This window comes from Danio rerio, chromosome 18 (genome assembly GCF_052040795.2).
Source record: "Danio rerio strain M-AB ecotype USA chromosome 18, GRCz13ab, whole genome shotgun sequence".
In the NCBI taxonomy this organism is placed as follows: domain Eukaryota; kingdom Metazoa; phylum Chordata; class Actinopteri; order Cypriniformes; family Danionidae; genus Danio; species Danio rerio.
Window position 1 is genome coordinate 1,063,379 of NC_141038.1, and position 12,660 is coordinate 1,076,038.

Genomic DNA, 12,660 nt, shown 5'->3' on the forward strand with positions numbered 1-12,660 from the left:
TGAGCGCCTTAAAACAAAAAGTTTTTGCTCGCATTGGCTTTATCATATCTGCAATATCTTGAGGTGAAAACATCTCCCTGCTAAAAAAATCCAGATTAAATCAGCCTAAACTGGTTAGCTGGTTTTAGTTGGTTGACCAGCCTGGTTTTGGCCATTTCCAGGCTGGTTTCCAGCCATTTACAGCCTGGTCTTAGCTGGTCAGGCTGGAAAATGACCAGCTAAAACCAGCTTGACCACCCTGGTTTAAGCTGGATATAGCTGGTTTTGGCTGGGCTCCCAGCCTGATTAGGCTGGTCAAGCTGGTTTTAGCTGGTTATTTCCCAGCCTGTCCAGCTATGACCAGGCTGGAAATGGCTGGAAACCAGCCTGAAAATGGCCCAAACCCCCCTAAAACCAGGCTGGAATACCAGCTAAAACCAGCCAACCAGCTTAGGCTGGTTTAAGCTGGATCTTTTTAGCAGGGCTAGCATACGCTTTCATAATAAGACTCTTATTGTTAAACACATATAGCCTACTGATAATGTTCTGTACAGAGTTAACATGACTGCTAAAATGATCACACATAGGCTTTCAGCAGTAGAAGTTTTATTATTTATTTTGCCAACATCATAAATATGCTATGCAACAACAAACTGCCATTGGAGACCATGTTAGCATGAATTAATTATAGCAGTAGTACTTCAGAATTCCTTCATAATACAATTATGAGCACCTGCGAAGAGTTTCAGCAGGTCACAGACACGATATCTCAAGGAAATAAACATCTGATTAAGCACTTCGATAAATACAAAAAGTAGATATTACAAATCTGTACACAAGTAAAATCAGGCACATGTAAAAAAAAATGTGCATATTGAAACAGCCGCTGCGTATTTACATGTGGATCACATTCGGGGATCATCATCAATTAGAAAACTGCATCAGTGTATGTCGTCAGGCAGATGAATCTGCATTAAGCTTATGAAGACAGAAGGCATTGCTTTGATAGACAGCTAAACCGCAGCTAAAACAGGCACTCTTCATCCTGATCTGTGCTTTACCGCGGTATGTTTGAAAGCACAAATACATTATCAGCATTCCAGTTTTGAAAGGACAAGGCCATGCAAGCGTGCATCTGATATGCATATATGCACAATTTACAACAAAACTACCCAATTATTAAAGTTCCTTACCAAAGAGCTGTTTAACAGAGTTTTTTAAACAGAGTAAGCAGATTATTTTGCTTGTTTTACGGAAAACGTCATTTAATTTTCACTCATTATGTTTGAAAACAAGACAAGATGTTTCACTTGCCAACAAAATGCTTCTTGATTAAAGACGTTTGAGATATTTGGACTAGAAGCAAGACCAAAACTCTAATAGTAAGTAATAATAGCATGTATTTTGCAGTGTGCTTGCATCAGAATGCATCGGATGCTTTGACCTGCGAACAAACATCTCTAATATTCAGCATCTCCACCTGCTGGCCAGTTTTCCTGGATTTCAGGAGCTCAATCTTTGATTTTTGGATCATGATGAGGAGTTCTGGATCTAGAACCCAGGCTGTGGTGTGACCCGAAGAAGACACCGCTTGTGTTTCATGGTCAACCCGTACTCTGGGGTCATATCCAGCATTTCTCCTGGCATCCCGGTGAACTTTAACCTTTGCAGCAGGATGGCCAGGAACAGGAAGACTTCAGCGCGTCCGATGGACTCTCCAATGCAGCGGCGCTTTCCCAAACCGAAAACCAACACCTTCTCGCCTTCCAACTTATTCAGTTCAGTACCGTCCGCAGTGAGGAACCGGTCGGGAATAAAAGACGAGGGATCCTTCCACAGTTCTCTGCAAACACAAATAACAGGTTCAGCTTGGTTTGACTCACATATAAATGTGCAGTAATTTATAGTAAATACTGGGGATTCATGATAGTGGCCATATGAATATCAGCTGATAAATGCTATTTGTAATATTATTGTAGCTCCAATAACAGAATTAAGTGGATATATTTGCATCTTATGCATAATCAGATCACAATAATAAATCACACTACGATAAAAACAATGAATAAGCAAAACTGCATATTAATAAAAAGACTGTTAAATCACAAATGAAATGCTTAACTAAATTAATGTACAGTCTTATACGCTATATTTAATATTATTGTTATCGGTTCAATAAGCTGATTAAAGATGTATTATTTCTTCTGGTTTAGCCATTTTACATGCTTGCTGCGTGCCACTTTTTCAATGGCTTTATTGCTTTGTTGTTGTTGTTTTTTGTCAATAGATTTCCTTTATATGAAAGCAAAGCTGGCCATAGAAATGAATAGTTGCTAAATAAATTAATTTCAGAGTTGTTCTCTGTATGTGTTTGCCTTTTGGTTTAGCAATCAAGCAGAAATGTTATTATTCACATTGATTGGCCTATATATCAGATAACACCCTCCAAATTTTAAAAGTCATCGGCTAATGGTATCAGTCACAAATTAAATATCAATTCATCCATGGTGAATACTGTAGTGTTTGTGAACCATACTGTAGTAAAGTGTAAAATATCATATATATATTATAGTTTTTACAACACTTTGTTAATGAATGTTCCAGTATACTGTAGTTTAACAACAGTGACCTGATAAATTATAATAAATACTGTAACATACTCCTTTTTTACTAGTACACTGTGATGTAGTGTAGTATAATATACCCTATAGTTGTAGAAAACTACAGTATTGGATCATTTGTTTATAATAGTACAGTTGTTGTGTTACCATAGCAACTATAGAATCATCAAAGCAGATCATTAACTATAGTTGTTGTGTTACCATAGCAACTGTAGAATCACCACAACGGATTAAATACTATAGTTGTTGTGTCACCATAGCAACTTTAGAATCATCAAAGCAGATTAATTACTATAGTTGTTGTGTTACCATAGCAACTGTAGAATAACCACAACAATCAATTACAATCGTGGTTGAGTTACCATAGCAACTGTAGAATCACCACAACAACTCAATTACGGTAGTCATTGTGTTTCCATACCAATTGTAGAATCACCACAACGGATTAATTACTATAGTTGTTGTGTTACCATAGCAACTGTAGAATCACCACAACAACTCAATTACTATAGTTGTTGTGTTTCCATAGCAACTGTAGAATCACCACAACAGATTAATTACTATAGTTGTTGTTACCATAGCAACTGTATAATCACCACAACTCAATTACTCTAGTCATTGTGTTTCCATAGCAACTGTACAATCGCCACAATGGATTAATTACTGAAGTTGTTGTGTTACCATAGCAACTGTAGAATCACCACAACAGTTCAAGAACTAAACTATGGTATGGTTACTTATAGACTATAGTATGTAAGTACTACAGTATTTTTAATGTGTTGAGAAAGCATTGTAAATCAGACCAGATTAATAACGAGAAACTTACGGGTCATGGTTGACTTGCCACTGGTTTACAAACACGCAGGTGTCTTTGGGAATAAAATAGCCATTGAGTGACGTGTCTTTGGATGTGCTGAAAGAGAGAAGCGCAGCTCAGGTAAACACCACAGTTGGATTCAGCTCAGTTTTTTTTTCTTCTTCAACGCAGTGATGCTGTCTCCAACTCACCAGTGAGGAATGGTGAAGGGAAGGAAGGATGAATGACGGAAGATCTCCAGAATGAAGGACTCCAGAAGCGGCAGGTTCGCCCTGTCAGATAACAGTGGTGTGCGATCCTTCCCGATCTTTTCATCTAGAGGAGAGATTAATCCTGGTCAGATTTCACATTTGTTTATTTACTATTTATTTACTGCCACCTCAGCAACTTATGCCTATTTCATGGCAAGATGGATATACATAAGATATTGCATGATAAAAACTCATTCGGATTTGGATGTAAACATATACAGTACAGACAGAAAACACTCACCCAATTCTCTTTGCAGTCGCTCCTGGACCTCTGGGTAGTGCACTAGATAGACAACCGCCCAGGACAGAGCCGTACTGATAGTGTCGAAACCTGTCAATAACCACACACACACACAATCAACATTAAATTAAGGTTAATTAATTAAATGTTAATTAAAAGTATATGCCATCATCCCATCCCCAATCCCAGTTATTTGTATAATAATTTATTATTATAATTATAAATGTTTCCTTATTTATATAATTTTCACCCTATTAATTTGTTTATTTTTATTATATTTTTTTCCTCTCTAATTATCTCGGCATTTTTAATTATTCATTTAATTAGTTTAATGTATAATTAGTGATTGATCACATCCTAAATAAAAGTTTGTTTCGACATAAGTGTGTGTCGGTGTGTGTATATGTGTGTGAGTTATGTTATGCATATGTAATTTACATATTAATATTGTAATTTAATATTTTATATTAATATTGTAATTTAATATTGTAATTTATTTTTTACAGTCATTGATTTACACACATACACATAAACAATTTTGCATAGTTATTAAATGTACTGTATATATAATTGATATGAAATGTTTTATAAATATTACATATATTATTATATATTATTACATGACATACATATTTTATACATTATACATATATTTTTTTATATCTAAAAATAAATACTTTTTCAGGTACTGTATATGTGTGCATTTAAATGTACAAAATAAAAATAAAATTATATACAAACTTTAATTTCAGATGTGATTAATCACAATTAATATTTGCCCAGCAATAAAATAAAATAAAATAAAATAAAATAAAATAAAATAAAACAAAACAAAACAAAACAAAACAAAACAAAACAAAACAAAATAAAATTAAATTAAATTAAATTAAATTAAAATAGTCACACACACGTCAGTATCATCCAGACACCAGAATTAGGGAAATAATATGTAGTTTTCTCATGTTTCTTGTCAAACAGGCTGTATTTACTTAGTCTTCATTGAAAAGCAAATTAAAAAAGGAAATTACCATGAGATCAACAGCATAAACAAACAAAAATACTACTACTACTACTTCTACTACTTCTACTACTTCTACTACTACTACTACTACTAATAAATAAAAAATAAAGGAAATTAATAATAATAATTAATAATAAATAAATAAACAAATAAATAAAAAATAATGACAGCCACACTTTAGTATCCATTCAGACATCTTAATTAGTGAATGAACTCGTTTTTCTCGCTACTCACCGGCTCCGAATAGGTCATTGACGATTCCTACGATCTTCTCATCGGACACTTGCAGGTTGGAGTTTTCGTCCAGTTTTCGGTCTTCGCAGTGGTTGATAAGAGAGTCGGTGATGTCTCTGATGTTGTCCTGAAAAAAATTTAACAGACAATGAGCTACGAAGAGCCACACGACACTGGAAAAACTTGCAACATTACATTTGCCTGATAGAGAAACACTATTTAAAATGACCTATTTTTAAGATCGTTTATCTATGTGGAGATCAAACTAAAATAAATGCAATAAAATTTGAGTAATGCGTTGCCTTGAAATTAAATAAATAGTTTCAAATGATTGAAACAGTGTGTTTTATTGTGTTGGTTTTGTAATTTAATGCTTATTTGTCTTTAGTTGGTTGTGGTTTTGATGTCTATTGTTGTGTTTAGTGTGAATTAGCCTTTTTCTGTGTTTTTTTAAAGTTTCTATTGTTTTATTTTAATTTAAATTAGCTTTTTTGTTATTGTTTTTAATGATGAATTAATCTAAACTTGTCATTTCATTTGTCGGACCCCAGGAATATTGTGGCCAATGGGGATCTTAATAAACAATAGAAATAAAAACTGTGTGCATAACTGTTATTTTTAAAATACTATTAACTTAGAAATTAAGTCAACTCTTTTAAGTTACAACAGATTTACTATTTTTTAAAATAAATTCAAATTGTCGCTTTTAGGGTGATGGATTAAAAATGAGGATGAGTAACTAATTATATACAGAATTTACATTTTTGGGTGAAGTACCGATACACTCCACTGTTTAACAAGCTAGAAACATCCTTGCAGGTGTGTTGAGGCAAGTTGGAGCTAAAATCTGCAGGACAACAGCCCTCCAGGACCGAGTTTGGACACCCCAGATCTAAAGTTTAACGGTTGAGTTTTTCATTATTGGATTTATTCAGCCGATCTCCAAGTTTGGCCGGAGGACTTATAACTTAGCTTAGCATAGACCATTGAATCGGATTAGACCATTAGCATCTTGCTAAAAAAAACTGTAAAAGGTGTTTGGATTATTTTCCTATTCAAAGCTTGAGGAGTCAGAAAAATCATCAAAACTCTTTGATAATCATTTTTGAAAGAGATGCTAATGGTCTAATCTGATTCAATGAACTATGCTAAGCTAAGCTAAGCTAGAGGTTTGTCCCTCTATTAATCTGGAGTCGCCACAGCGGAATGAACCACCAACCTATTCATCATATGTTTTATGCAGTGGATGCCCTTCCAACTGCAACCCATCACTGGGAATCATTCATACACACTTATTCACACACATTTCGCCTACCCAATTCACCTATACCACATGCGTTTGGACAGTGGGGGAAACCGGAGCACCTGGAGGAAACCCACGCAAACACAGGGAGAACATGCAAAATCCACACAGAAACGCCACCTGACCCAGCCGAGGCTCGAACCAGCCACCTTCTTGCTGTGAGGTGAATGTGCTACCCACTACGCCACCGTGCAGCCCGCTTTTATTGATCCAGTGTGACTAATAAATACACGACTATGGAAGAGTCTAACTTTTGAATATTTTGAGAGAGATGCTAATGGTCTAATCTGATTCAATGATCTATGCTAAGCTAAGCTAAAACTGCTCCTGAATAAATAAAAAAATTATAAAAGTAGGTACTTCTGTCGCATCACAGCAAGAAGGTTGCTGGTTCGATCCTCAGCTGGGTCAGTTGGTGTTTCTGTGTGGAGTTTGCATGTTCTCCCTGCGTTCGTGTGGGTTTGGTTCGTGTGTCCAAACACATGCGGTGTAGGGGAATTAGGTAGGCTAAATTGTCCGTAGTGTGTGAGTGTGAATGAGAGTGTGTGGGTGTTTCCCAGTGATGGGTTGCGGCTGGAAGGGCATGCGCTTCATAAAGCATGTGCTGGATAAGTTGGTGGTTCATTCTGCTGTGGTGACCCCCGATTAATAAAGGGACTAAGCCGAAAATGAATTAATGAATGTTCCTATAAGCTCAACCACAAACGTAACCCACCCACCTTATCGAACGTATCGTAATGCTCCATCACCAGCCTCTTCATGAATTTACTGAAGCGTTCGTTGATATCCAGGAACTTCTTCATCGTCGTGCTCGGCAGAATGCGCAGGAAAGGGATGAAATCGGCAGGGTTTCCGCTGCCCACGATCTTCCCGAACTCATCGCTCATATTAACCAGTCGCACCAGTTCATCATCATCATGACTATGCCGGCGTCCGAAACAGATCCCGCAGATTACGTTAGCCACGGATACTACGATATGTCTGAATGGATCAAAGCTTCCATCGGCTTTCATAACAGAGTGCAGCCTCTGGACCAAATATAAACCCTCATTACTGATGTGCTCCTCTAGGGCGCAGGAATATTTGGGACTCTTTCCCTGCACTGTTGAAAATGTTCGCAGGGCATTGAGCGCCAGCTTTCGGCGTGCTCTCCAGACTCCGACTTGATCCGTACTGAACGCCAGACTCTTTCCATCACTGATGAACTTGGTGCTGTACAATTCTGGACGTCCGGAAAACTCTTCGCCCTGTTTTAGGAGCGCCTGTCGGATCACATCATTCCCACTGAGTACGACGACAGGACGCATGCCGATCTGGATCTGGAAAACCGGGCCATAGCACTTACTCATGGCCGTCAGACTCAAATGTGGGTTGTTTCCGATTTCCAGGACATTTCCGATAATCGGCAGAGGCTTCGGGCCGGGAAGCTTCTGTAGCCCGTCTGGGATTTTCGTGCGGTTTAGGCGCATGAGCAGATACACCAAACATATTGTTATAATGGCCACGAGACTCTCAGACACAGAAATCGGACCCAATATTGGAAGAATAGTCAGAGCCATTGCTGATTTAATAACCTGTTTAGAAGGAAGCAGACATAAATGAGGTATTAGAGGGAATATCAGTAATTATCACCATCAGTTATTAAATATATACTGTTGAATTGATTTTTGAGTCTTTTTTTATGCTTTGTGGTAAGTAGCCATGTAATAAGCGAAATAAAGTACATCCAGGTGGTTGTTAGTAAAAATTATTACATGGTTTTGTGTAGAATACTTGATTCTGATTGGTCAGTTGTGACATACTAAGGTATGTTATTTACAGATAACAACTGCAGGATAATACAGACTCATCCGGGAACTCATGTTGAGATTTACTCATGATGAGATTCATGTTATATGTCAAAATTTGAATACACATCGATGTTTGTATGTATCTGCTGATTTACGCTGCAGCTTTTGTCTGTTTGGCGCCATCTAGTGTCTGAATAATGCGCAGGTTAGTGTATACTCCATCAGCTGTTTTAGTGTCTGTTGTGTTTTTGACTGTTTTAGCACCATTTAGTGTCTGAATAATGTGCAGGTTAGTGTATACTCCATCAGCTGTTTTAGTGTCTGTTGTGTTTTAGACTATTTTTAGCACCATCTAGTGTCTGAATAATGTGCAGGTTAGTGTATACTCCATCAGCTGTTTTAGTGTCTGTTGTGTTTTTGACTGTTTGGCGCCATCTAGTGTCTGAATAATGTGCAGGTTAGTGTATACTCCATCAGCTGTTTAGTTTCTGTTGTGTTTTTGACTGTTTTAAGCGCCATCTAGTGTCCGAATAATGTGCAGGTTAGTGTATACTCCATCAGCTGTTTTAGTGTCTGTTGTGTTTTTGACTGTTTGGCGCCATCTAGTGTCTGAATAATGCGCAGGTTAGTGTATACTCCATCAGCTGTTTTAGTGTCTGTTGTGTTTTTGACTGTTTGGCGCCATCTAGTGTCTGAATAATGTGCAGGTTAGTGTATACTCCATCAGCTGTTTAGTTTCTGTTGTGTTTTTGACTGTTTTAAGCGCCATCTAGTGTCCGAATAATGTGCAGGTTAGTGTATACTCCATCAGCTGTTTTAGTTTCTGTTGTGTTTTTGACTGTTTGGCGCCATCTAGTGTCCGAATAATGTGCAGGTTAGTGTATACTCCATCAGCTGTTTTAGTGTCTGTCAGCTTTGTGTTTTTGACTGTTTTTAGTGCCATCTAGTGTCTGAATAATGCACAGGTTAGTGTATACTCCATCAGCTGTTTTGGTTTTTGGCTGTTTTAGTGCCATCTAGTGTCCGAATAATGTGCAGGTTAGTGTATACTCCATCAGCTGTTTTAGTGTCTGTTGTGTTTTTGACTGTTTGGCGCCATCTAGTGTCTGAATAATGTGCAGGTTAGTGTATACTCCATCAGCTGTTTAGTTTCTGTTGTGTTTTTGACTGTTTTAAGCGCCATCTAGTGTCCGAATAATGTGCAGGTTAGTGTATACTCCATCAGCTGTTTTAGTTTCTGTTGTGTTTTTGACTGTTTGTCTCCATCTAGTGTCTGGATAATGGCAGGTTAATGTATACTCCATCAGCTGTTTAGTTTCTTTTGTGTTTTTGACTGTTTTAAGCGCCATCTAGTGTCTGAATAATGTGCAGGTTAGTGTATACTCCATCAGCTGTTTTAGTTTCTGTTGTGTTTTTAACTGTTTGTCTCCATCTAGTGTCTGAATAATGTGCAGGTTAGTGTATACTCCATCAGCTGTTTTAGTGCCTGTTGTGTTTTTGACTGTTTTAAGCGCCATCTAGTGTCTGAATAATGTGCAGGTTAGTGTATACTCCATCAGCTGTTTTAGTCTCTGTCAGCTTTGTGTTTTTGACTGTTAATAGCGCCATCTAGTGTCTGAATAATGTGCAGGTTAGTGTATACTCCATCAGCTGTTTAAGTCTTTGTCAGCTTTGCATTTATTTAATGATTTAATAAACTATTACGGTTCAGAACAATGTTTGTGTCTAATTTCTATGTTTTGTGGCTGGAAGCAGTGTATTAAGTGGGATCAAGAACATCCAGGGCGGTTGTTTTTACAGAAGATATTTTAAAATATTTATTTATATTTCTTTAACACAACCATAATATGTCATTTTATCACTGTAGATTTTAATACATTAATTAGTGTTAACTCATCTTTAATGTAAAGTGTTACCTGTTGTACTTTATAATTTTTTTCAGAATTTATTTTAGTTGAAAAATGTGTTTATCCTGAATGATAAATCAATACAAGTTTTATTGTTGCTATACCTGTTAAAGTAGTTTATTTTGCAGTCTATTGTGATAATACCATATATCAAGTTACAAGCTTCAGCAATAAATTGCAACAAGTAAATTTGATGCCAGCAGAAGTCTAACAGTAACACTTCTTAGATGAACGATACTGAGAAAGGTGTGTGTTTCCGCAACCTGTCTGTCATTAATGCTGCACATGCATGAGTTTTTATGCAACTAAATGCTATAAGTGTGCAGCTTAACCAGTGCGCATTGGTTGGTTATTTGAATTGCAAAATTCATTAATGATAAACTACACATGGAGTGATTTGTCTCAAGGTCAGAGCACATATCTGAGACACACACGCACATGCACACACACCTGTATTAGGCAAGATATACTCACACATGCATACTGTGCAGCAACATAAAAACCTACAACCTACATATATATATATATATATATATATATATATATATATATATATATATATATATATATATAAATATATATATATATATATATATATATATATATTTTTTTTTTTACATTATTATTTTTATTTTGTCTGAACATCAACCATATGCATAAATCTTATAGCATTTTCAAGTATGATTTCAAATAAAAAAGTGGGGAAACAATAAAGGGTTTAAATGACCATATGGAGTATTCAAAGCAATAAATAATTAACAATCATCATCAAACCAATAATAATAATAATTATATTAATAACAATGATAAATAATAATTCTAAAGTTAGAAAAACCTATTTACACACATATACACACACGCTATACTCCATATTACTTCATATACAAGCTGGAAATAGGCTTTATGTGCACTGAAACTGATGATGAAGAGCAAAATTGTGCATGATTAAATGCTTTGCAATCAAAAAATGTCATTATAATGGAATATAGTGATATTAAAATATAATATATAATATAATTATAGTATATATATTATACATACATTTTTTTTCAACTCTAAAATTATTATAAAAGTGACATGCACACCATTTAAGCTGTACAATATTGTGCAAAACATGTAGAAAAAGTAAAGAAAGTTAATGTTTTGACGTTTAAAAGTTGCATAAAGCACCTGCACAATGATCACATATTCAATATAAGACAAAACCATTGACATCAGACTCACCCGGAGCGATCGAGTGGATACTTTCCAGTTCTCAGCTGTTTCTATCCAGTGCCAATTAGCTCCAGAGGAGTGCTGCACTATTCCAGCGGTAAATCTTTTATAGCGCAGAGCTCGCCGTGATTGGCTGTCCTCCGCGTGACGTCACCGAGCGCAGGAGGCTTTGATGCTGAGAAGGGCTGAGATTTTATTACAGGCTGATCGATTGCACTGAGTAAACTCCCTGAGTAATTACACACACTCACCTCACACATATCTAAACTGTGGGAAGGAGATTGATGTATGTAACACACGCACACATACATGGTACAAAAGACTATGTAAAATGTATATAAAAGTTATGAATGAAAAATATATATTTATAAAGTGCAGTGAGTAGCACGATCGCTGGTTCGAGCTGGGTCAGCTGGCATTTCTGTGTGAAGTTTGCATGGCGTGGGTTTCCTCCGGGTGCTCCGGTTTTCCCCACAGTCCAAACACATGCACTATAGGGGAACTGATGAACTAAATTGGCCGTAGTGTATGAGTGTGCGTGTGAATGAGAGGGTATGTGTGTTTCCCAGTGTTGGGTTGCAGCTGGAAGGGCATCTGCTGCGTAAAAACTATGCTGGATAAGTTGGCGGTTCATTCCGCAGTAGCGACCCCTGATTAAAGGGACTAAGTCAAATATGTCAATATTTATGTAAAGTAAGTAAATATATATATATATATATATATATATATATATATATATATATATATATATATATATATATATATATATATATATGTCAATATTTATGCAATGTAATCATATATATGTCAATATTTATGTAATGTAATTATATATATGCCAATATTTATTTAATAAAATCAAATATATGTCAATATTTATGTAACGTTATTATATATATGTCAATATTTTTGTAATTTATTCATATATATGTCAATATTGATTCAACGTAATTGTATATATATGTGTGTGTGTGTGTATATATATATATATATATATGTCAATATTTTTGTAATATAGTCATGTATATATCAATATTTATGTAATGTCATTTTAATTATGCCAATATTTATGTATTGTAATCATATATATGTCAATATTCATGTATCGTTATTATATATATATGTCAATATTTATGAAACGTAATTATATATATATGTCAATATTTATGTAACGTAATTATATATGCCAATATTTATGTATTGTAATTATATATTTATCAATATTTATGTAATGTAATTATATATGTGTCAATATTTATGTAACGTAATCATATATGTCAA

The 12,660-nt window shown here is 35.5% G+C and overlaps 1 protein-coding gene across 1 annotated transcript; it reads right to left on the bottom strand.

Moving 5' to 3' along the window:
• Positions 1-568: 568 nt before the first annotated feature.
• On the bottom strand, positions 569-11,459 carry cyp1a (cytochrome P450, family 1, subfamily A). Its single transcript, NM_131879.2, has 7 exons — positions 11,389-11,459; positions 7,187-8,041; positions 5,165-5,291; positions 3,910-3,999; positions 3,609-3,732; positions 3,427-3,513; positions 569-1,822 (listed from the first exon to the last, which is right to left on the bottom strand). The coding sequence occupies exons 2-7, from the start codon at positions 8,024-8,026 to the stop codon at positions 1,531-1,533; spliced, it is 1,560 nt and encodes a 519-aa protein (NP_571954.1). The 5' UTR covers positions 8,027-8,041; positions 11,389-11,459; the 3' UTR covers positions 569-1,530.
• Between the last annotated feature and the right edge of the window lie 1,201 nt (positions 11,460-12,660).